We start from the raw sequence: 26,407 nt of genomic DNA on the forward strand, positions 1-26,407 counted from the left end.
GCGGATTAATTGGAAATATAGTCCTGAGTGTAGAATTAGATATATTAGCTATCTTTTGTAACTTTGAGCATAACTGGAGCTGTTAGAGTTGAGAGAAGAGATAAGACATCACAACTTTATATATTAGTCTTGCTTGCTTTTACCTATTTTAACAAATACAGGGCCACCCCTTTAGAATAAGTTTTACAAATCTACAGACTTCTAAAAAGTTACTATGAACTGCCACAGGCTTTGGATTCAGGAGCTCTTAATGACTAGCAACTGTAAGGGGCGGAAAGCAACTGTTCTCTCTCCTCACAAAAATATATACACTTAAACAGGACAGTTTTTTAGGACAGGTTTACTTTTCTTCTCCACAGACCCTGAGGGACAGTTTATACCATACTTTTTCCTTTTCATCACCAATACAGATGCAAGACAATGAAGTATCTGGTTTATTTTTCAGGATGTTTATTTTCCACACAAAATTTTAAAAGCCAAAGAAAACTGAAAATCTTTAGCATTTCCCTGAAACCAACATTTTCTAAATTAACATGAAAGCTTAGTTATTCTACTCCTGCACTTAACAGTTTATGTAGAGTAAATTGAAGGCACTGGAATAACAAGCTTTTTCTGCCACAAAACAGTTTCCTTGAAAAGCTTCCATAGTGTGAACAGGCTTTGCTGTTTTATATTCGAGGACCAGGCCTTCTCCCATTTCAGTTTTAATTAGTTTGGTATTGACAGCTTTACCAGCATTATTAAAATTAGTGCTTAGTCTTATAATAGCTTCAGATGGAAGGCCAGGAACTATAGCTTTCAGGTCTACTGTCGATTCCTGCCCAAAATTGAGAACCATCATAAAGACTCTGTCTAACCCATCCAATTCCCTCACATACACAAAAACATTACTGTCATTCCAGATGTAGCACATCCACCCCCGATGAATGGGTAGCTCGTTGCGAAGTAAAGCTAGCTCTCTGTACAAATTCAGGGTTGAGTTGGACCAGGTCATCTGGATCTGCAACAGTGAGCATTAACAGGGTCATTTCTTTGCACTGAACACAGGAAATACTACTTACCTCTCACAGACCACGCAGTCTGATGAGAACACACCTATTAGAATTCCGTTTTGACAATTATCTCTCTTCAAATTTGTCTGCAAATTCCACTGAAAAACTGCTTTTTCTCATGCACTTCCTTGGCGCTTGTGGACCGAGGCTATTAGGCAGGACACAATTTCCCCAGCACTGACACTATTTCTTCCTCCCACAATGATCTTACAGTTCTGTTTACTCAGGAGAAAGCCACGGCCATTCAAAGCTTGATACTGAACTTTTTTCACTGAGTCTAATCTACTGAAGTTAGAGTTTGTTTTGTGTTTTATTTTTCCTGTCCTCAATTTTTTTTTTTTTTTGGTCTTCAATTCTGGTCAGCACTGTAGATCAGCAAAATCTGTTTGATTCACTGCTCAACTGCCTTGACAAAAAATTTATTTTCTTACGTTAGAGAAGGTCTATGTTAAGTTCCTGTTACAAGGCCAGTGCTTTCTATAGTAATAGAAGTGAAAAAAGACCAGATTTCAAATTAATATTAAAATTATTAAAAGGATGTTAAAGAATCAAATTGCCACATCTACATTATAATTGCAGTTGCCCTGCTTAAATGAATATAGATGAATTAGACTGCTTGTTCATGCAAGGATTTCCTTTTTTAATAAAATTTATTAGGATTCAATGCCTTTTTATTTTCCTCCCTTGAGTTTGTTCTTACTAGCTACACCACCAATTCCCACTAAGTAAAAGAAGTCAGAGCAATATAGATACATTAAAATATTTTTCAAACATCAGAGTTAGTCACACATATAGATACCTACTTCAACATTTACACTTTGGTAGTCAGAGTTAACAGGTAACCAGCTACTGTTGCCTTCAGTAAAACCAGCATTAACTTTGCCATCCCACTGCATGGGGGATTTCTCTGGAAAGGTCACCTAGAAAATAAAGTGGTGTCAGAGCCATTACCAAGAAGTTACTTGTTTTGATTAGTATATTAAAAAGTTATGCCTTGAGTAGTGTGTTCTCACATCTTCCAAACAGTCACCATTTCAGTATTGCTTTCTTTGGTTTAAGTTAAAATTTAATAAGGAGGATGTAATCCTGCTCCAAATCTAAAGAGAAAATAAGAGTCAAGACAGTTCCTGAAATGGAGAATGGATGGTCTCATGGATACAGCATCACCAGGTAAAATGCGGAATTCCCAAATGACTGTACCAGAGTTGCCTCCCCTTCCAAAAGATGGTCGGATAAAAGTTTACTAATGACAGCTAGGGTATTCTGATAAATATCTAGACATGCAGTGAGTGAATATATGAGGTCATGAGTCCTAAGAAGAGATGCTGTTAAAAAACAGTAAACAACTAGTAAATGCTAGTCAGTGTCTGTTCTTTTGTAACCATCACACTTTTCACCTGAGAACTCTTTAAGCTTACATTTGCAAGGGGTACAATTTGGACAGGATTGTTTGTGTTAGAAAGATAAAATTATTTCCAAGTGCAAAAAATGTATTGAAAACCAGCTTTTAGCTGATTAAAAAGTGTCAATGTAAAAAGTCTGAAGTTCTCATTTTGAAGAATTCAGAAAAATTCTGAAAAAGCTTCCTCATTGTTATTGAAGAGCTTGCCAAAAGATCTGACACTTAAATTTAATTATATAAGAGGGCATAAAATATTTTGCACATACTTTGAGTGTTTGTTTTCCATGAAAACTGTTTTTCATATAAAGGGCACTTTTCAATACAATCTGTCAGAACAGCAGCTCAACAAAAGAAATTGTCACTTTGCTTTGTGACATTATAAATAACGGGTTTCTCCTTTTAGCATGTTCTAAAAAGCAGGGGAAAAAAATCCTAAGTTTTCAACACTGGTAACACTCCCTTTCATCTTTACCTCTTTCAGCTTCTCCTGAAGTGTTTCAAATGCTGGGGCTAAAAGCTATACCCTGAACAAATACTTCCCATCTTTTTAAGACATCCATTAATCAGGGATTCTTCCTCTCCAGACTGAATGAAGAGTGGTTTTGTGTTGTTACAAAGCCATGAGCCACAGGGTGGCCACTAAAATAGAGTAAACCCTGAGGAGCCAAGGGCAAGCCACTTTTCTGAAGAGTATCATTCTGTCAGCAGTAATCAGCAGCAGGAAGAAAATGCAGGAGGTATTTTGACCTAGGTGTTTCTCAGAGGAAATGAGATTTCCTTTTAAATCAGAGAATAATTTCCTCACATCTGAATCAGACAAACCTGGAGATGATCCCGTGCTTCTTCAAGTACCTCTTTCCCGGTGGTACAAAACTAGCCAACACCATTGGTAACATCATCAAGGCTGTCTCATTCCCTAACAGAGGCTTTCCACAGTGAAACCAGCATCTGCCATAGAACCATGTTCTCATGGTGCTCAAATATGGTCATGAGAGGCAGAGCTGATCTGTTCCCTTTTGGGCATGACCTTTTCCAGTCATGCCCATACATCTTGGGCAACAAGACACAACAGAAGTCAGGTATGATCACAGAAGAGACAAGAAATTACAGGGGCTGAACGTGAAAGCTTTTAAGTTATGCAGGTCAGCACAGTGTGAAAGGCACAGACACTTTGTTTTAATCCCTTGGGCTTGAATAAACTTACTTGAAAATTTCTGTAATCTAACAAACACCCTGTCATGTATTACTTGTAGCTATGATCAAGTGAGCTAGGCACTTGATTCCCAGGCTCCGGTACCTAAATCCTTTATAGAAAGGGATCTAAAAGACACATCAAAAAACCCTGCGTGACAAGCAAAAGCCACTTCTGCTTGCCACCAGGCAATGCTAAGCAGGGGCTGGTCTGTACACCCACCCCTTTCTTCAGAGCTTGGGCACACTGTAGAGGGCTGTGGCTTAGACAGGTGCCTTGGCATAGTCAGAGCAAAGCAGACTGCAGGAGATGGTGGCTGTAGCTACGGTCTCTCATGAACTCTGATTTCCTTTAAATAGCAGCCAGGAAATAATGGACTTGGACATAGCGATTAGGGTACTTCTGTGGGAGGAAGGAGATAGGGACTCGCTTCCTCTTGCCTCAGAGACTTGTAACGCACCTCTCCTAACCACTAGCCCAGGCCCAGTGTTGGCACTTGTTGCCCTTTCTGTTGAAGCGAAGCAAAGCCACACCACTGCAAACCATGCAAGACTGATCTGGCAGAGGACAGAAATCGGGGACCATGATGGCAGTCTAGCAGTTCAGACACACATCAAGGCCTTGGTTCTGGTCTCTGGCCTGGCCATTTCCATGTGCTGTCCAATGGTTTTGCCATGGGGAACACAGAAAACCATCTAAACAGTGAAAAGGACTGGGTTTGGTTAGTAAGACAAAAGTTCTTGGATTTTCTTGTATTTTTACTCGGAACTAAAACAACAGGATCAGAGTTTATACGCTCTTCACTTACATCTTCTGATGGAATGTTCTCCATACCTATTTCTTCACCATAGTAAGTTACAGGGGTACCAGGGAGGGTTAAAAGCAGCATGTTCATAACATTGACGTACTCCTTCCCTATCCGAGATGAAATCCGAGCAGCATTAGGGCTTCCAACCTGAAAACATCATTCTATTAAACGCACATTATAAAATTCCATGCATATGTGAAATTGGTGAACTAATTTAACAAGGTAGTAGGGGTTTTTTTTTGGTGCCAGTACAAACTTCCGCCCCGAATAATTTAGCACACAGAAGCCCTGCCAGCAGCACATGAGGCAGAAGTGAGGAGAGATAACAACCCTGCACAATTGCAATTCCCTCAGATTCCTGCCATTTTCTCTGCTGTGTGAAGGTGGTGCTTGTTTTGAAAACATCTCTCGCACATCCCAAACATGCTTCCTAGCAAGACCATGTTTTAAGTTAACTGCCCTCAAGCTGCCTGTTGTGTTCTTCCCCAGCCCTGGGAGGTTTCCAGAATCCATTGCATTGAGTCAGTTTATGGCCAAGGATAATTGTACCAATCCCATCCCCAGTGGTGGTTTAAGCCAATGCCCCATACTACATTGGAGACACCACAGGAGAGGCATGATCATAAATTCCCTTTTGTCACCCTTGCACGGGGAGTGTAACTGTTATCGAAGGGCAGGACAGCCAACTGGCTGGCCAGTGCCAACAACTGTGGCTACAGCAGCTGAGAGTTTCATGTGGATACGTACTATACCTCAGCCATAGGCTCAGGCTGCTGCTGATCCCACTGAAATCAGCGTGTGCATGTGGGGGAGATTTCTATCACCATAAGAGGAACTATCACCTGTAGGTTTCTATCACCTGTAGAAACAAGCCCTTCCCATAAGAGTAGGTCTAGAACTCTTACCGCCCAGTTTGGCCATTTTCCTGCAGGCATGTTTTCCATCCACAAGTTGACAGCTTCAAAAATACTATTGCCCGATAGATTTTTCATGTCAATTAGGTTGAAATTGAAGGGAAAATCTGCTTCTTGGATAAAAGTTGTTCCATAATACATCATTGTTGCTTCAATGTCTTCCTTTTCATCACCATCAGAACCCATAAACCTACAAAGAAGTACACAAGTACCTTTTTTGACTCTTCTTGATTTGCACAGAGCAGAAGGAAGCTAGGAATGGTGTTGGACATACTTAGAAAATAACACAGCGTTAAGAATTACGTTCGTTTCCCTCCTCCCCATCAAAAAAGATTAATACAGAGAAACAATATTTTTTAAAGCAGACAAGGAGACAAGGAGAAGTATTTCTTGGAAATTTCTGGAGAAAAATCTACAAGAGTCAACAAAAGGCTGTAAGTATCTGACTGAAGTCTTACCTTTCTGAATCCACATCCACAACTCCATTCCAGCAATTTCCGTGCTTTCCTTTACAGAAAAGGACCAGGGGGTCCCCCAGGTTGAACATGAGCCAGCAATGTGCCCTTGCAGCAAAAAATGCTAACGGTGTCCTGGGCTGCATTAGGAGGAGTGTTGTCAGCAGGTCAAGGGAGGTGATCCTTCTCCTCTACTCAGCACTGGTGAGGCCACACCTGGAGTGTAGTGTCCAGTTCTGAGCTCCCCAGTACGAGAAAGACATGGACATACTGGAGAGAGTCCAGCAAAAGGCCACTAAGACCATTAAGGGACTGGAGCATCTCTCCTATAAGGAGAGGCTGAGTGAGGTGGGACTGGAGAAGAGAAGTCTCAGGGAGGGAATCTCATCAACATATATAAATATCTGAAGGGAGGGTGCAGAGACAACTGAGCCAGGTTCTTTTCAGTGGTACCCAGTGCCAGGAACAGAGGCAATGGGCACAAATGGAAACACAGGAGGTTCCCTCTGAACATCAGGAAGCACTTTTTTACTGTGAGGATGACTGGCCACTGGAACAGGTTGCCCAGGGAGGTTGTGGAGTCTCTATCCTTGGAGATGTTCAAAAGCCATCTGGACACGGTCCTGAGCAACCAGCTCTAGGTGGCCCTGATGAGCAGGGGGGTCGGACCAGATGACCTCCAGAGGTCCATTCCAAACTCAACCATTCTGTGACTTTAACAATCTCTGGCTATGTTTCTGACATGAACAGTACTATTAATACTATACAATAAATCAGCCTGATTAATTACAGCGTCTCTGTGGTCAGAATGGTCGCCCATTCTGCTTACTTTTGTACAATGCATAGATACAGCAGAACTACCAGGGTCAATTCATTTCCTTTCCCTCACACATTGGGGAACAGGTAATACAGCCTATGCACCTCTATTTGCATTTGAGGAAGAAAACTTTTTATGGCATATGATGTTATTAAAAAAAGCATTTTATTGCTAGCAAAGGGGTGACAAATATTAGAGAAAAATTCACTAGCTGTAATAATGATTACCTGTATCGGCCAGGTTCACTGCTGAACTGATTCATGGTTTGACGGAAGCTACGGATGATATCATGCATACCAACTTGCGTGGTTGTGTAGTCATGGTAGAGCTGGGAATAGGCTGTGATACTCTCCTTAAAGAAGAATGCAATATTTCCCACTAGTTCACCAATATTTTAGATTTCAGAACTCTCCAAATTCTTCCCATCCTTTCCTGAGACAGTGCACAAGTCCAGATAAATTTTAACTGAAATGAGTTTAGCATACTAACATTAACAGTGCAGAGCTGAACTGCACTTGGGGAACTCTAAAGATATGATCGCAGAGGGCTGAGTATTTTGGATCCCGTCCTTCAAGAGCAGAGTCCACCCGCAACACTAACCAACGGAGCCCATCTGCAGCAGGGAGCACAGCAGGTGCTGTGGCCACACACCAGGCTGGAAAGATAGACAACATTGTTGTCGTAACTTATAAAGGCAACGATACTTGTGGAGCTGACCAGTTTTATGCGATCCCCAACTCCGCAGGGGAACAGTGTCTTAGTGCTGGCACTACCTGGGAACATCACCAAGTTCCCTACCTCAGGAAAAGCAAATAGCATAAATAAGAGGGTCCATGCTTCTGAATGTGTCCGGCCACCTCTCACTGTGACATATTGCCAATATGAGGGGTTTTTTTGTTTTACTCTGATTCCTACTAGCAACGTAGAAGAAATACGTGCTAGCGACTGCTTACGGGATCGCAAGTGGGCACGAGCTCTGAGCTTACCTCCTGTAGTGGGCTCCCCAAAGACAAAGCAATCAACTATTAAAATCACAAGACTGGTCTTTTTAGAATATAAATTGAAACGCAAATTATTTTAAACAGAAAATTCAAAGCAACAGTGTCAGAACAGAACTATGAAGTGTATATGGACAAGTCTCTTCCCACCCACAGCGCTCCTGCTTGCAGGTATCTTACTGACCTACACCCTCAGCCCAGGGGCATCTTTCTTGTATGTGCTCCTTCTGCAGAGCGCCCAGGAGCCACCTGCCTTCCAAGGGACACAACTGACTCAGTCTTCCTAAAGCCATAGTCAAGACCCAAAAGAGTAAAAACATACACTCTCTTGCCCCAGTGGGAAATACAGGGAAAAAAGCAAAGACAGAACATATACGTTACTGGATTCTGGGACTTGTTCACTTGAGGCTCATCTCGGAGATGTGTTGCTTCTAAAAGAAATTTAACAGCGCTGAAACTAAATCCATCGATTCCTTTGCCAAGCCAAAATTTGATGATATCCTAGACAAAGGTAAAAGTTGAGAATTCCAAGTGAGCCCATCCTGTTCAAAATAGTACATACTTAAGAAGAAAACTAAACCCATTAGTAGGTATTAATATGTAATAATTTATTTTTTAATTTGTACTTGAAATTTTACTAGAAGTTGAAGTGAATCATGTCGATCTAAGGTCAAACTAAGATCTAGATAGGGCATGTCTTCTTATTTCATCTAGTATAGAAAAGAAAAAGACTGGTCTGTAACTTCTCCCATAATTCACGAGACCAAAGCCAGGGCATGCCTCACTAAAAGCTGTTTCTAATCTCATCCATCAAAACAATTGAGCTCATGCTAAGCGCTGTTGTTGGTGAACACCCATCATGGCTGCACACAATTAGAATACATTGATTCAAATATGCAAAAATGTGTTGTTCTGCACAGACCTTGTGCCACCAATTTTCTTTTTATACAACAGAGCTCTTAAAACATTTGTTCTCTTTTATTTGACTGATGTGAATTTTTTTATTTTATTTTCAGGCTTATTTGTTGATTTTGCAGGAACACGAAAAATTATTATCCAAGTTAACTGCTATTGATTTGTAATTTCACTATCAAATTCGAAGGTTAGTCACTATTAGTAAAATTATATCCTACTTCAGTAGCTATTATATTACTACAGTTTTAATTGCTGTAGTTTTAACAAACAGCTCTAAAGTTCAGTCCTTGAGTGTTTTCTGCAAACGTTCTTTTAGATCAGATGCTTTTCTTCATCTGAGGACAAAAACTTTTTAAGACAGCTATTGAATTACCTTTTTTTTAAATGTATGAAGTACACTTGCCTGAATAGGCTGGAATAGAACTAGTCCACGCTCAAGCTTTACAGATTTTTGTTTGACAAATAAAGACTCCGCCTTACCGAGTTGTACTTTCTTGTAGAGCCATTTTGAAAGCAGCAGCTCTCGATATGGTCTCTGTCCAATACTGACTCCACCCAAAATACGTGCTCATCACAAAAGCAACACCAGGTATCAGCAGTGCAAATATCAAGCACTGACATGGTACTCACTGAGGCCGATCTACTTTTACTTATGCAAGAAAGCTACAGCACAGTGGCTGCTAAGTTTCATTGCTCCCACATACCCTTTGGCTAAACCAAAGACTTGAGCTTCTCTGGAAGAGTAAGTTTGCTTCCTGCTCAGTCCCACAGCTCTAACCTTCTGAAACAGGATTTTGAATTAAAATATTAGACAAAGATTATTCTTTAACATGCTGGAGCAATTAATGATGTTCATAAGCATTTACCAAACGTTGGTGTTATCAGGCCAAACTTACTCGTTTTTATTTCATTTCTTTGCATAGGAAATGCAGCATCTATTTGCTACTGGAGCTTCAGTAATGTATCAGGTACCATTAAAAAAAATTAGCCAGGACCATTGAAAAGTATGTGCGATGCTAGGAAAAAAGGTGTGAGTGGAAAGACGTGGTGTTAAGGGAAGTACCAAGATGTGAAGAAGTTACTAGTGGAGTTCTTCAAGGATCAGTCTCGAGAGCGGTCTCATTTCATGCTTTACTTAACAAGTATGACCAAAAGTGTTTTGTTTCTTCATGCACATGCAGTACCCACGGTGAGGGGAGAGGCCCCAGAGAGACAGTGAGATGTTCACAGTAGAACTGGGCAGCTGTGAAAACTACCGCTAAAGAAATGCACCAAAATTCAACAGTATAAAGTAGCAAACAATTAAGGACTAAATCAAAACACTTGAGGTAGCTGAAGGGGTATAACTTAAAGAAAAAAAAAAGAAAAGAAAAAAGGAGCAATTGTTAGACTCCCCATGTTCAGGCCCACTTCCCCATATTTTAATGAATTCTACACTGTCTGCTGGGAGACGTGATGCAGACAGGCATGAGGTTTCATCAGAGCACCACCTTGCCTTGGTGAAGCACTCTCGCGGTGAGGGCTGTCCATCCCTCTCCCCAGTAAAGTCATCAGAGATGTAGACAGGTCGAAACTCACTATCTCCCCCTTATCCACAAGCCCAGGCATTCCTTGTAATTCAAATCGGCATTGCCTCACTTCCCTGAAAATCCAGACATCTCTTTGCTAAAACAACATGCCATCCCCACATTTGACTGGCTAATTAACAGCTCCTTGTATCAACAGAGATAAAAACTTCTCTCCACTTGAGTGATTTAGCTCTGTTTCAGCATAGGCTTCAGTGCAAGACCCCCTTTACCTTCCAGTCAATCCTTCCATTAATTGTCCTTGATACAACATCCAAAGGGTGCTAAGTGCCTTCATCCTTGGCTCTTGATGGAGACTAGGGCTGATAGCAGTTAACTGCTTCCAGGCAGCAGTCATGTTGGATTATTTGACTACTAACACCAACTTCAAAGCAAGTTAACAGCAATCTTAGGACACAGAGGGAGAAGTACCTATGCCACTGGAAAAGATTCTGCCCAGACATCTTTTCTGTTAAATTTATTTAATTCTGGCCATCTGCATTTGAGAAAAACCTCAGGCTGGAAGTGCTGCGAGGAATAAGTGGCAGCTAAACAAAGGGATGGAGAGTCTCTCACTTCAGGGAAGATTGGAAAAGCCCACCCCATTTAATCTAGCTTAACAAAAGCTGAAGAGGGATGTTGTCAGAGCTGAAAAAACAAATAAGCGTAAACAAGGGTGGGAAAAGCTATTTCAGCTGAAGGACAGGTTTGGTTCATAGAGAGCTAAGTATGAACATTTTGCAAATAAGGTTAGGCTGAAAAGTAGAGGGCTCCTGAAGCATCGAAGCAATTTTAAGATAGCCTTTAGTGGGAAGAGAAAGGGAAAGGGAGCTCCTTTTAAAGTGCAATAGCCTGTTCCAAAAACTCATCAAGATCTTGCCAGGCACTTGTGAGAGCAGGGGACTTAAGCCAGCAAAAAAAGCCATAGTCATACCTTCTTATAATCCAGAGGACTGCAATACCACCCGCTGCCAGTACTTCCACTCAAGGACAATTTTATTTGGATTTTTTTTTTTTTTTTTTTGGTTGGTTGGTTGCTTTTAAATTGAAAAGACTTGAAGAAATGTAGCTCCGATACTGGAAGCATTACAGCATCAAGCTTGAATTTTGCTTATAAACTTAATGTTTGTCTAGACACCTTTTTGTTTCAATTGTTTACATACACTGCAACCCTTGAATTACTTCCAACTAGATTGTAAATTGTGCAGCACAAATAATCAGCGAAATTAAGTATAGAAATAGCTGCTTTGCTGTTGGCGCAGCAGCAGCAGGTTACATACTTACATGGATTTCTTGTTGGACAGCAAGGTTGCGAAAATTTAAGTCTGGCTGTCCTTTCCCAAACTGATGCAAATAACACTGCTTTCTCACATCGTCAAACTGCCAGCTGGAATTCCCAAAGACGCTCACCTGCCCATATACAGGAGGGGGGAAATAATCAGAACTCTTAATTTAACAAACATTTACGCCTATACATACTTTAAGATGTGGTGCATTACAAGCATATAATAAAGCACTAAATGCCTAATCATTGGACTAAATTTTGAGTAATTTTGGTACTTGTGTTTTACGTTTCCTTCTCCTGCTAGTTGCTCTCCCTTTAGCCATGCTTCGCCACGTGTATTTCTTTTTCAAGGTTCTGTTTCATTCTTCTTTTTTTTTTTTAAGTAGATTTTCACTGGGAATTATTCAGAATACAGGGGAAAACATGGGTGGGAGCATTTATTTTGGAATTGTTTTTCCTAAAACTTATTAAAAATAGCTTTAGTTAACTTAGAGCTTTCTGCAATCTGGTATTATCCCTTTGAAGCGCCAAAACCAGTCAGCATGTTAAAATGTTAACTTTATAATCTCTGTAATAAAAGATTCCAAAAGCTAAGATAGCTCTTAAGACTTTAAGTTTAAAGAGAAATGACACTAGCTGGTACAAAATATTAATTCCACCTTGAGTTTTTAGAATATACAAGTTCCTAATCATGCACACATCAGTTCAAATTTCAAATAAATATATTTGAAATAGGTGACCCACTTTCTGGCCTGATCACCTTCCAGAAAAAAGGAAAAAAACGCAAGAACACTCTGTTTTGTTTCCCTCCCCACCATCTATGATTTCAGAGGAGCTGAGATGAAGTTTCTAGAGCAGAGTCCCCAGACACCAAAGGGGGCGAGCGTGAACAACTTGTGCACAACTATCCCTTTTTTGTTTGTTTAATGAGTGAAGATTTAACACTGAGGGAAAGAAACAAAAGTAATTTTTAAAATTCTATTTGAAATAGGAACCCCTCCACCCTGAGCTGGTTTAAATCTTGATCTGCACTAGCTAATTCAATAACACCTCGGAACGGGCATTTATAACCCAGTGTACATTGGGACAACTACGTTACAGCTGCTTTTGCTATATGGCAACCTACATCCAGCTTGGGATTTGCACGTGTCCCTTCCCGTGTTTACCCAGTTGTTTGGAGGAGTGACGGAACCAGCAGCCTGCGTGCAGTCCTGCCAGATGTAGTAGTCTGTGTACTTCCCTGTCCGATTGCGACTCAGCTGAAACCATCGGTGTTTGTCACTTGTGTGGTTTGGTATTAAATCCATTATCACTTTTAACCCTTACAGAAAAAAAATCAAACCATAAAAAAAAAATTAAATTCAACCTTTTTAAGACAAAGCTCACATTTTTTCTTAATGCAGTGTCAGAAGTGTTTGGGCTTCTTCCTTCCCAGGGGTCTGGCAAAAGAGAAAGGCTCTTGCTGGAAGGATTTAGGCTCAAGGGACTGGTGAGCACATTACATTTTGAGCCGGCACAGCCCCGTTGGCTGCTGATATGGGAATGCACAAGCACAAACAAAAAGCCTCAGATTAGTGATGCAGTTAGTCTAACGAGAATCTGCAAGTAGCTGCAACACATCTTTCTGCTCCCCCCTGCCCATTGCTGGGGAGGGGAAGGAGGGGGAAGAAAAATCAGAACAGATTTCTGCTTGTTAACCACTTCTACTAACTCTGAGTTCAACATCTGTCTCCCACCTCCCAGGTGGGGAAGGCATTTCACCAGGCTAGCACCAGTGAACACATATTCTTCCTCATCCTTCTTAAAGACTAGACGTTTTTTGAAATCCCAAATGATTTTGGGACTGGCAAACCATTTTCCATTCAGCCCAACAGCTGAAAGGGGAAACACCTGAGCAAACATTTGGTCTAAGGCATAAACACACCAACCAAGGATGCAATGGCGGGAAGGAAGCGTATGTTCCCTCCCAGCACCATAATTGTTTTCCTGCTTTCTCCAGAAAGCAGCCATCAGTCATAAAATTCAAAGGCAGAAACAACTGTACCTCAGCCTTGATCCCATCGGACTATTGATGCCCACACCCATATGCACCAGGCAGCGCAGACAGTATGTCAGCCCTACCACACACAAACATCCTTGGAGGCAACCATGCCTTGCAGAGGATGTACTGCAGCCTGATGCTGCTGTTGTAACTCCCCGCACCTTCGGTCCCGCTCCCAGCACTACCCCAGCGCCCAAGGGCAGGAAACAGCAATCACAGAGCGTGCGTTGCTGTGGAGCTAACATGCTCCCTTCACTGGCACCTCCATCTGCTTCTGCTCAACGCCACCATGGGGGAATTGCCAGATGGACAAATCGAAATCTCAGACCATAACCTAGCACTACAAGGTACCCCTGTATAATATGAGTGAACGTCTTTTAAATAGAGTTATTTTGCTCAGGGTCGCAGCTTACCTCTATCGTGTATGGCTGCAAGCAGATTCTCGAAATCGCTCATTGATCCAAACATGGGATCAATATCGTAGAAGTCTTCAGCTCCATATCCAAGGCCTTTTAAGGGAGACTTATAGAAAGAGGTGATCCAGATGGTTTTTATATTCAAATACGTGATATGGTCCAGTTTTTCTTGGATACCTGTTTAAAAGAAAAGGGCATAATCTGTTTAGAAAAGACAAAATATTTCTGTTGAAATGTGTTTGCCGTGGGCTCTCAGTCAAAGATGGCACATAGGTCCCTCCGATACATAACTATCCTCTGTTTTCACTGGTCTCAGGCAGCAGGGCAATCTTGAGATTTCTTCAGGGATAGCATGAGAATGGAAACCATTCAAAGCCACTTTTATAAGGAAGATAAAGCAGGAATTTCAAAAAACCATCTTATCAAAGCAAATTTCTACCCTGTATTATAAAAAGATTTACAGTTTCATTTAATAAATTTAACACTCACTTCTGAAGACAAACTCCAGTATTTTCTTAAAATGCAGCAACAGCATTGCTTTCCCATTTCAAGGAACATCAATTAATCCTCAGACCACCCGAAGGGAAGCACAATTTTGATGCAAAGATCCCAGATTTTCCCTGCCATTAGGAAAAGTCTCCTATGGGTTTTTTTTTTTGTTTGGTGGGAGGTTTTTTTGTGTGTGTGTGTGTGGGGGGGGTTTAACCCTAAATCTCTTCTATCTTCCTGACATGTTACTATTGGCATGCAACTACAGAAACAGTTTCTTCTCTTGCTGGTAGAGTATATTACAGCTAGTGCTTCTTGTTTAGAAGTTTATTGTCCATTACGGTGTTGAGCCTTCCCCTTCTGAAACTTACTCTCAGCTAAGCTACTGGTAAGTGGCATTGCCTCTTAGTATCAGGTACCCCTTCTCAATGCACTCATGAGAGCTCAAAAACACCTAGACCATGAACAAAAAGTAACGTCTTCCTCTCCTCTTTCTCAGTTTTATTTTTCTCACTTTCCATATGGAGAGGCAGCCAACCTCATATGACAAAGCGCTCAGCACCACCCGTCCTCCTGATTGACCTCAGTTTTGTGGAGATATTTTACTCTGATGGCAGTTGTGCTGCTGCTCGCTCTCAGCCCCACCCCTAAACATCTGTTCTAACTCCAGGCTTAGATTTAACAACTTGAGCAAGAAGCTCCTAGATGTATTAATGAGAATGTGAATTGCCATTAATGATTAGTCAGACAACTTTTATTCCTCCCTCCAGTAGGGTGGCTTTCTCAGTCGGGAGATTTCTCTATGTTTTTTTAAGTGTATCTACACATGTATATACACACCTATGTACATACACACACGGATTACTTGTACACAGCTTTGCACATAGCAAGAATGGAAATTCACCCACCTTTCAGATCCCCATTCCCATCCATGTTGCTGTCCTTGAAGGAACGAGGATAGATCTGATAAATAGGACTGGCCTGCCACCAATCAAGGCACTTTGGAGACAGCGCAATAATCGCAATCGTAGCGCACACAAGCATGACGGCAGCGGCGATTATGAGCCAGAAGAGAATCTCCCTGGTGACTCTGTACCGGGCTTGGCTGGAGAACTTCAGCAAGACTTCCTTTGGCATCCCCGCATAGGGCTTCAACGCCAGCTCCTCCATAGCCGCTAGGTCCACATCAACATTGCACGTTTTTGGTATTTCTTCTTGGTTACTGGTATCGGTCTCCTTGTCATCAAAACCCTCATTTTGAACAAATCCGTTGTTCTCCACACCTCCCTTCTCACTCAGCTCCATTGGTAAGCTCTTAGCTTCCTCCTCAACCATTTTACTTCATGGGTCTTGTCCTGGAGACTCCGGCCACAGCAAGGAAGCGTGCCAACGTACCTTTGTTCAATGAAATGAGAAGCAGCGTAATTAGCATCTGGGTTTATAATCAATCCTGACCAACTGGTCAAAGTTCAAAAAGAGACAAAAAGGGCAAAGTGCTCCTGCTCTTCCACATAATAGACATCTTCAGCAAGATAACAAAAGGCTACGGGAAAAAACAGTCTTCCAGGGAGGCAAGCCTATTGCTCGTACCGGCCGAGCAGAGTTATGTTTAGTGTTGCTCTCTCCAGTATACCAAACTTCTCTTCCTTTTGATAGCAGCGAAAAACTTGGGGTTTTTTATCAATAAAAGATGTAGTAAATATGCAGCTTTCCAGATTGGTCATGGCCTCCCCCGCCTAAAGCAGTCTGACCATTAATGAGTAATTTAAACACGGCCAGCAGGAACAAGGTGTTGACAACTTCTGGCCCAAGAATACAAACTAAGAAGTAAAGATACAACGCCCGGTTGCACTTAGTTTCTCACAGCTTAGAAACTCAAAACCCCCTAAACTAACCCAACCCAGCCCACCCACAACTCTTAAGCAGTAATCACGATAAGGCACATACCGATCCTGCGATTCACGGCATGTGACAGGTTGCTACGCCCAGAGCTATCCCCAGGTCAGGACAGGGTAGCTCTGCACAGGCACAAGCAAGACTCAAGAGAGAAAAACCCACTGCCCACTATTAAAATCCCTTTTTTTTTTTAAAAAAAAAATTTCTTTAAAGGAAAGCGACCTTTCCCTTCTCCCTCTTTCCCCCCTTTCTACTACTCTAGCCAGGAGAAAGCATTGTCCACAGTCTGCACAAGCGAGCACAGATGTACACATCTGTGTGCCCTGAGCCCCAGCTGCTCTCAAGCCAGCGAGCCTGCAGCCCCAAGACAGCCCCTGCCCTCTGCCCAGGCATACCCAAGCAAACACAAAGCAATACGCATTTGCCAAGGAGCTGCCCTATCACACGTAAAAGCAAACACCTGCCCACAACCATAGGGTCAGGGTCCCAGGGAAGCTCCCATCAGCAACCGCAGCAGAGAAAAGGTTGGTTTTGGCCTCAGAAAAGTATTTATTATGTTTGCCTCAAACCATGAAAGGAGTTTATAAACCAATGACTGAAAAAAATCCAGCATGCAATATTCAAATGATTCAAAAATATGTTATTACTTCAGCAGCTGAGCTAAGAGGAGGCCTTTTTTCAATCCTTTTCTTCCCCTTCTCTCAGCAGCGCCTGGCAGCAGCCTCAGCCTGTGCAGAGGCAGGTAGCTGCCGGAGCATTTGAGATAGCGGCAGTAGTTTCAGTGCCCGTAATTCAGTATTGCCAGGAAATTATTTAAAACAGCCTCCCTTCTAATGACTCTGCAGTCTTAATATCATGGTATCAGTAGGTTGTAAAAGTTTCCAGGCAGGCGCAGTACACTCGGGGCATAAGCTTGTATTCGGTACCTGGTTTGAATGTGTCGGTCTGTTTGCTGTATACTTCATTCATCTTTTCCATAACACCAACCGCCCCCCCACACCTTAAATAATTTCATTTCAGTGACTTGATTTCAGATTAAAATAGCAAATGTGTAAATACAGAAAATTTTTAGATTGCATGACGTGCACCTGGAGATCTTACTACTCCCCACCTTGCTTTTTACCCAAACTCGGAGTTTTAAACACCCCCATGGCTTCCTTCCCAAAAGCTCCTTCAAGCACCCAAGCGCAGCGGGAAGCAAAGCGAGTCAGAGGCAAGAGCAAAGGACGACCGAAACACAGGCGCCTGCTGCGGACGCGTGGGTCGGCCGAGCCAACGGGGCTCGGGACGGTCGGGTGCACAGAGGGGGCTCAGTGCCGGGGCTGGGAAAGTCCGGGGACAGACTCACAGCACCTGCAGTTGTGGGTTGTTGGGTTTTGTTTGTTTGGGGTTTTTTGGTTGTTTGTTTTGCACCCCTCCCCTCCGCATGTTTCTAAATTGTATGGCTGCAAAAACACAGAATCAGAGTTGAGAATATGGATCTACATATGAATAGATATAAAAACATAGGCACAGAATATCTATGTACACATACCCCCAGCAATGCACATAACCCTCCAAAAACCCCATCACTCACCACAAGAACAAAGCCAAGTCTCCCAGATCACGACCCTGTGCAAAACCAACGCCTATAAGGTGAGGCTTGGCTCCTGCTGTGATATTTAGAAAGAGAGGGGGGTAAGTAGTATGTAAAAAAAAAAAGTTGAAGAAGGACATTCACTGAAAAAAGTCAACTAGGAGTAACACTGCCAAGCAGACTGTACACTGGTTACCCAAGTAGCCGTGTTGTTTTGCTTCCTTATTTGCTTTTTGTTTATTTTTAAAATGCATTCCCAGCCATAGCATTGCATCCAACAGGAGCAGCACCGCCCTGCTCATTCCAAGTCTTTCCTACCAGACTAACAGGGACAACCTCCCTGCATTTGTAGAAAATACGAAGCATGTATTCATGCTGGAAGACAATTGCAACTTCTTTTCCTTCCTCCTTGTAACATCACGCCTGACACACGAACCCGCAGAGCCAAGGCCAGCCGTGCTGTCGGTTTGCTTGGTACCACATTGTGACTGCGTCACGCAGAACTTGCTGCAAGTCACCGTCAGCGTCTCTTTTGAAGAATGCAGCCCGAGTTTGAGGATCCTCACGTTTACCATTTTGCAACATGGGCATACGATGAGAGATTTACATACTCCAGACAGATCAGCACTTCTGCAAGTCCCAGAAAGCATCTCTGGTACATCACTGGGACACAGACGTGTAATTTATCATAACAAATAGCTGCTCAATAGGCAATGCTACATGACCATGACTTAGGATGCAGTTTGATGTCTAATTCACCAGCATTTAATGCTAATTTAATCAACTCTTATCCCTGACTGCTTGTTCCTGCCTTGCATTGCCCCCTGCCTCGTGCCAGGTGAAGTGTTTAGGCAGCTGTGCAGTGAACCACATTGGAAACAGATTTGGCTGGAAAAAAAATAATTATTTCGTTCCTCAGACAGCTCTATTCCTAATCCGCCTGGTCCTTATGAGACCACACAAATGTTTCTGCCAGCCCAGCACGGGGAAGAGAAGGAGGACGACAGGCAGGGAGAGGGGCCAGGACACAAAGCACAACTACTCGACTGACCAACTCTTCAGGCAAATCACAGCCTTCACGTCTAACGTTGGTTTTGGCACATCCCTGCCTGTCCCTTAGAGAAAGCCAGGGAGCAAAAAGTCTCACAGCCACAAACACTGTTTGGAATCAAAAACAGGGAGAGGGTTTAAATTCTGTTTATGGCTTACCCACAATCATGCATGAAAACTGCAGAGGATCAGGGACCTAACCCCACTTCACGCAAGTACTACACCACTGCTACCCAAAACACGGTTGAAATTCTGGTTCGAAGTCAGTATTTCAGCCCCCTCCCCCCCCTGGCCTTTTCTTTAAGCCAGTAAACTTAACGGTGATAATTGCCTGCATGGACGTGTGCGCTTGATCTAAAGATACAGGGAGGTTACCCTTCCTATGCATACTTCTCACAACTGATAAAGGCCAACGTACTATTTCGGCAGTCGGAAGCTGCGGCTGGTCTCCGCACGCGGGGTTGGGAAACCGTTACTTTCCCCCGATTCAAACGCCTGGCAGGGCGCAAGGGCCAAGGCCTGCTCTGCGAGCCCTGCCGCACGGGCACCGTGTCTTCGGAACAGCCCCTCTTGTCCTAACGTAATCCCCAAGTAACATTAAAGGCTGGTTTATACCTTAAGTAGGACAGATCGTGTCTTAGTCGCCAAGGGTCTGGCTGAAGAGAGGATTGTGCCGCTGCGGCAGATAGACACAGCGGCCAAGTGTGGACGAATCCGTGTGCACGCGCTACCTCAACCTCCCTCCAGCAGCTGCGGGGCACGCAAAGGTACAGGGACACCCTCAATTATTTTAAGGTTAAAACAGAACATAAACCATCCTGGAAACAACCGGGTCGCTGTCCTGGTAAACATACGTTTTTTTACAGCCAGCCTGACTGTGCTTACAGGCAGACAGGTTTCAGATCGACCCCCCGTGGCTCCGCAAGCAGAGCTGCGGCACAGGCAAGGACCCGCGGAGCACAGGTACGCTTAGGCTGGACACCTGGACTTCGAATACTAAAAATTCTTCTAGAAAACCTGGAGAAAAAATACAGCCAAGGAGCTTAGAATAGGTCTGGACGATCACCTACCACGGACCCTGGAGAACAAGCCCAAGAATCTGGTACCTCCTCCTATATGGTTTTTTTCCTCATAGGCTAAAAATAAAACCACACAGGTATTTTCTTTTTGTTACAGACCTATTTTTTTTTCTCTCCTCGACTTGAGGAGTTGCTCACCTTGAAATTATTTGATAAAGGGGAACTGTAAACTTCATCTTGAGAGGCAGATCACCAACAATTCCCACTGAGCTTTAACTTTTTCCTTTTAAAATATATTTTATGTATGCAGGCATTATGCTGCTGGCTTGCTCTCAAGCAATTCTGAAACGGTTCCCTCCTGAGCAATTTTATAGTTTAGCAGGAGTAACTAGCCAATGCAACTGCGTTAGCAGAACCCACTGAAAAGCATTAAATAGTAAAGAAAACACTTCACATTCTGTGCCAGTTATTCTGTTTACCTCAGGGTTAGATAGGGAAACAAAACCAATCAGTATGTGGGCAGTAATAGCTGCTATCTCCACACAGATTGCCATGGTTATTTCTATAAGATGGAGGGGTTAATTTCCACAAGTATTTCTTATATGTAATTATTTAGATGCATGGCTAAGTAGTCTGCTGTTTGATGCTATACAAATGCCAAGTAGCTTGCTAGTTACTCGATCCCATACATATTACACCGAAAACCATACAGAGGGGTGATTAAGCACCCTAATGTGCTAAGTGTAGGAAGATGTTTATTGTTAAAAAGTTCTCTTGCTTAATGCTTTTTCATTAAATGGTTTGTTACCACTGGAACTGGTCTGACATAATGCACTTTACCTCTAAATATAACCTCATTATTTACAGAATCAGGGCCAGCTTTGCACCCATGTAAAGAGGCAAACACTGTGGTTCTCAGTTTTTCCTCAGTGGCTCCCACAAGACTGATGGATAATCTGACCTTTAAAGCTACTTTTCATTCATCACTAAGAAAGTCCTCCCTTGACACAGAGGGCAGCCGTCAAGAGAGAGACGCTCTCGAGGAACAAGTTTCTGATGCGGTATCTTTTACCCTGGGCATCCCTGACCCTGCGTGAGCTTTCTGCCATCAGCCTGAAGTCCTGGAGGGTGGCAAAACGTAACTGCGTGGGACGCCGTGACGTGTTTTGGTTTGGGTTTTTTTTTCTTTTCTTTTTTTTTTTTTTTTTTAATGTTCTCAGTCCACTGATGGACTATGCGATTAAAGGTTAATGGCGTTATAAACACTGTAATTAGCTACTGCTTGGCTCACGTGACGTTTCAGGGGTAGGTTTCAGGGAAGGAGACACCCGGCCCCTGCCCCCCCATGGGTGATCAGCATGGCTGGCTTCTCCCACTATTTTTAATGAAAACAATTATCCTCTAATTCTTGCTGTTAACATAGCTGCAAGAACAGCAGCCCGCACAGTCGACTCCTTCTGGATGCCCTCCCCTACAGAGGCTCAAACACCGTACTGTCACGCATCCACAGAAAAACTTACTGTAGAGTAAACTCCAGGTTTGTTGCCTCTCCAGGAGGAAGCTCACTCACACGTAACTGCACCCTTCTCAATTTACACTGTTACCACTCTTCCCTTTATGGCATTTGTCCATCACACTTCTGTCCTAAAGGATGACAACTCTCAAAGAATTTTCTTTTCCAGTCTAGTCCTTAAAAGCTTTGCCAGTGAGAGACCCAGACCTCGATTTTACCCTTGATGAGCTGGGGGTCTTCAGCACATTATTAAACCCTGAAAGACTATTGCTGAAGTTTTGATGGCTCTACACTCAAGAGTGCCTTGGTGTTATTGAAAGACCTCTGAAACGGGAAATTGATAATAGCACAGCTAGGCAGCCCCGCAGGAAGCCAAGCTCAAAACCAGAATGGCATTGCACTGCATCACTAGCGCATCCATCCTTTGGGTTACTAAGAGACAGCACCCCATAGCAAGCTGCATCTATCCATGCTACAACTTACCTCTTACAACAATTTACATTCATGGAATAGTAACATTCATGGAGCAAGTTTTGGTCTGTTGAGCACTAAGCACTTCCTCATGTGGAAGGATGAAAGGATTTTCAGCGAGGAGCTCTCAGGAGAGGAATACTGTGTTCTGCAGGGCTGACACTGCATGACGACAACTATCACCACACTATACGAGCTGTACTGCTTTTCACAGTGCCTCAGTTTCCCCACTTGCAGGAATTACACACGTAGTATCACACAGTTATATATAACACTCCACTGAGCCTCGCCAGAGCTTAGAATAGTGAGTTTACTCCTTCCCCGTCTCTATCAGTGCATATCAATAGGCCTTCCGGCAACTAATTTGCTTTTTTCACATGTATCAAATTGGTGGCAGGCATTTCACGATCAAACCTACTCAGGTTGTGCTCCCCTGAAATAATTTCCTGCTGACAGAAACCTCTAATCTTTGTACAGACAGCTTCACACCCTACTATTGAATTGCATCCCAAGGCTTTTACAATGCCTGTCTGCGACCAACAGTTCATTGACTCCACATCAGACCATAACAGTCCAGCAACAGGAATGTGAGCAAAGGAGTGTACAACCAATATGAACATTGGGAGTGAAACCAAAGAATTGGAAGTACGCATTTCTGTAAAAACCCCCAAACCAACAAAAAACCACTTCTCCAACTCAGGTGGATTAACCTAGCACGCTGCATGGCAAGAGCTGGAGCATGCAAGGTTCTATATTCAAGGAAGGTGCTCTTTGGCCAGCACAAAGTAGACCTCTGCAAAGAAAGATTTCGCAACTCTAGGAAGCCATCTCCAAATAGATACACGTACCATTCAATGTAATAGGTGGCAGAACTTAATTTTAAATTTCACATTAGCCTGAACATACAAAGACTGAAATTGAAGACAATCCTTACTTCCCAGAAGTTAGAATAACTGCTAAAACCCCCCTAATTTTAAGTATTAACCTCTAAACACCACCCTACAAATCTCCCCATGGCCCTTTCTTCAGCCGCGTAGCACCACCTCCCTCCAGTTCCTACACAGGCGTGCTCTTCCCTTTTACATACGACCGCAGTACATCCACACCTCTGACTTGCAGCCTCACTGTCTTCCCTCTTGCTCCCACACACCCCGCAGGCACTAACTCCAGGTTCTGTACGATCCCACAGCTGCTCTCTCTGCCTTCTGTACGTGTATAAAGCACCTCCCAATTGCACATTTATTGTACCAAAGTGCAAAACCAAAGGAAATACAAGAAGCGCACTTACCACCACCACTGGGAAAACATTGTCAATGCATGCAGTACATAAGTAGCGTTCACACGGTAAGCACGTCGACAAGACCGCTGTTTGGAAAGCGCTAGACAACAGGACACAAAAAACCTTCCAAGAGGCGAATATGTGATCCATACATTCTAGGGTTTTATTACTATTAAAAAGTGTGTTTAGTTCATAAAAAAAGAATTATTCTTGCAATGTAGTGACAGTCACTATCCATACTTAGTTTTCCATATTGTCTTCTTTAGGATTAATTTGGGGGGGGTGGGGGGTGGGCGGTGGTATTTTTCTTAACTATACTGTTTCTACATATGTACTAAAAACACACAGAATCTTCTATGCTCAGCATGGCAGGGTTGTTTTTATCATACACGAGAAATGGCCTAATAAGGCACAAAACTCAGGGCTGATTCTCATTTCCACACAGATACTACTACAGTTCTCCCTAGGTCTGTCTCCCTTTACGAACAGCACCCTTCCCGCTAAACAACCCAGTCCACATCGGATGCCTCAGCCGTCCTATCACCTACGTAAAGGTACTTACAGTGCGAGACAAACCATTGTACGTGACTCCGTTTCAGCAAGGCCAAACTGAATCTGCAGTTGTAATGCCAGAACTGTAATCCTCTACAGCTTTCCAACACCGTCACAGAGACTACTGCACAGGAAAGAAGAGAACACCAAAATCCTGGACTTCCTTAGTTTTAAGGTATTTCTCCTCTCACTGCTTTTGGAAAGAGGAGTATGGCACCACTCCTGATTAACAGATGGGGAATGGAAGTCCAGGAGCCAGAAATACTCATGAAAATATTCCCAAGTTTCAATTTGAAAATTGACTACACTTTCCCTGGACAATTTTATTTACTTAGCCCAAGCCATACTGACTACCTCCCAAAAGCTACCTTTCTCTTTGGAACCGTCTCAAAAACCATTCATATAACATCTCCTATAGCAAAGCCCCTATGAGATGAGTCTGCCTCTTCCTACCCTGGCTTAAAGGGACTCTGTTCTAAAAATAGTGATAAACAAATGTTGTCAAAGCAGGTTTTTTCAAGGGTGGGGTTTGGTTTTTGGTTTTGGTTTGTTTTGGGTTTGGTGTTTTGGCGGGGGGTTTGTTTTGGTTTTAGATTATTGTTGATGTCAGTTGTCCTACAGCAAGAGGAATTTCAGCTAGGTCTTCACCATGGTATATATCATTTAGGATTATGAACTATACTATAATCCTTCGCCTGGAAGTGAAATCTTGAAGTGAAACTAATAAGCTTTTATCTGACAACAGAGCTGTAACATTATATGCCATTTGAATGCATAAGCACCCCTAACAGTTTAAAGTTTTCTTTCAGAATCGCCTGGCATTCAAGGACCCAGATTATCAGGGTGAAAACAGTTAATGAAAGCTGAAGAAAGCATCGCCTGCAGCGAATACCAGGCTTTCCATTTTGAACTTAATTAATCCAATGAATTGCGTGGGCTCTTCAGGTGCAATATCTCACATTATGTATCTGCATAAAATAGTTTCAACACCTAGCTCGTCTATACTAGTGAACCAGAGAAAAACTTAATCCGACATTCAGCAAGTATTCACATAGTGCATTTAAATCCCCCCCCCCCCCCCCACTCAAATAGTGGAGTGACAACTACCACACATACCCATTTCCCCCCCCCCCCCCCCCCCGCGGATACCTCAAACAAAATTCACTGTATAGAATCATAGAATCATTTAGGTTGGAAAAGACCTGTAAGGTCATCGATGCACTCTCTCATAGTTCTCTGGCTTTTACCTCCGCCATTCTGCCTACTAGTCTGTAGTACCAAGTACGGTGGGACTCTAACCCACTCAGAACAAAACCAGTTTGCATTTCAAAGATAGATCTTGAAAATATTTCAGTACTGAAGGCTGAATGGAAAGACAGGTACAACATCAGTGATAATGCAATACCCATTTTGTACATTTTTTCCTCCTTTTCCTTAATTTCATCCAAAACCTTTTATTTAATGCAGTTCAAAGCATAGGGGCTACTAAGACCACATTAGAAGTTATGTCTGCAAGATATAACTTCTGTTTTCTTTTCATTCAGTTCACAGAAGCAGCACTTGAAATATGGTATAACTGCATATAAAAAAAGTTGCTGCAATGACTCACATACTCGGATCTCTGCATTTTTTCCCCTCTAGTAAGTTGAGTGGCAAGTTAAATGCAATAATTGTAATCTCTGAAGCTACAGTATGGAACTTGCTAAATGTTTTTAAGGTGAGGATGAGTAGGAATGAAGAGATGAATGTAAAATATATTTCACCATTTTAAGATTTGTCACCCAGTACAATGAAAAAAGGTGTCCATGACTAGAAGTAGAGACTGAGAAGTTGTTGTAAAGCACCACACTTCTAATCACCTCGCACAATGTTTGCATTAGCAGAGTATTTCCTACAACTATATCCTGCCAAATTAAATGCAGATTTAGGAGAGCTGGAAAAAGTATGTTGGTTTGATTTCACACATTCTCTGCTCCCAAAACTGAAACATTATTATTATTTTAAACACACTAGAAAAACACATCTGCTTTACATACCCAGGCCAAAATCCTTATTGCACCGTTAAACTTAGATGTGTTTATGAACTGAAGAGAACCATTGGATAAAGGATCAAAAAAAACCCAAACTGAGACCACATTCTCCAGTTTCTCCTAAGAAGAACAAATTAAATACTGTAGATTATTTGTCCAAGATTAAGCAGACGTCCACCTTTTTGCATGCAAGTAACCTGGCAAAACAAAAACAATATTCACAGAATGAATTTGATGGGGATGGTGTTAAGAAATTTCCTTACAAAAATAATGGGAAATATCTTTTCATTAATGCAATCAGACTTTAACATGTATGCATTTACTTCAAAGTTTCCAACTAACTTCTAAATGTAGGATATTTACTAAAATACATGTTCACCCCCCCAAAAAGTAGCTAAAATACATCAGTGCAGACAGCTTTTAGGGCTGTTTTCACCACAGTTTCTCTTTCAGCACATTTTTTAAAAAGACAATTCAGATTTGCAAGGAGAAATTAATACTCTCGCAAGGAATATAACATACCCAAACATTTTTGGGTACCCTTTCTAAGTTCTGGACACTAACTCCCAAAAGTAGTGTTTTATCTCACAAGACAGCATTTTCATTCTATGAATTCTGTCCAATTTCATAGAATCATAGAATAGTTTGGGTTGGAAGGGACCTTTAAAGGTC

The 26,407-nt window shown here is 42.3% G+C and overlaps 1 protein-coding gene across 1 annotated transcript; it reads right to left on the bottom strand.

The window, feature by feature from the left end:
* Positions 1–562: 562 nt before the first annotated feature.
* SLC3A1 (solute carrier family 3 (amino acid transporter heavy chain), member 1) lies at positions 563–15,684 on the bottom strand. Its single transcript, XM_009572364.1, has 11 exons — positions 15,258–15,684; positions 13,858–14,037; positions 12,570–12,724; positions 11,403–11,528; positions 8,020–8,139; positions 6,868–6,992; positions 5,360–5,558; positions 4,451–4,601; positions 3,944–3,975; positions 1,856–1,957; positions 563–1,000 (listed from the first exon to the last, which is right to left on the bottom strand). The coding sequence occupies exons 1-11, from the start codon at positions 15,682–15,684 to the stop codon at positions 563–565; spliced, it is 2,055 nt and encodes a 684-aa protein (XP_009570659.1).
* Positions 15,685–26,407: the final 10,723 nt, after the last annotated feature.

Source organism: Fulmarus glacialis, unplaced genomic scaffold (genome assembly GCF_000690835.1).
Source record: "Fulmarus glacialis isolate BGI_N327 unplaced genomic scaffold, ASM69083v1 scaffold1292, whole genome shotgun sequence".
Taxonomy (NCBI): Eukaryota; Metazoa; Chordata; class Aves; order Procellariiformes; family Procellariidae; genus Fulmarus; species Fulmarus glacialis.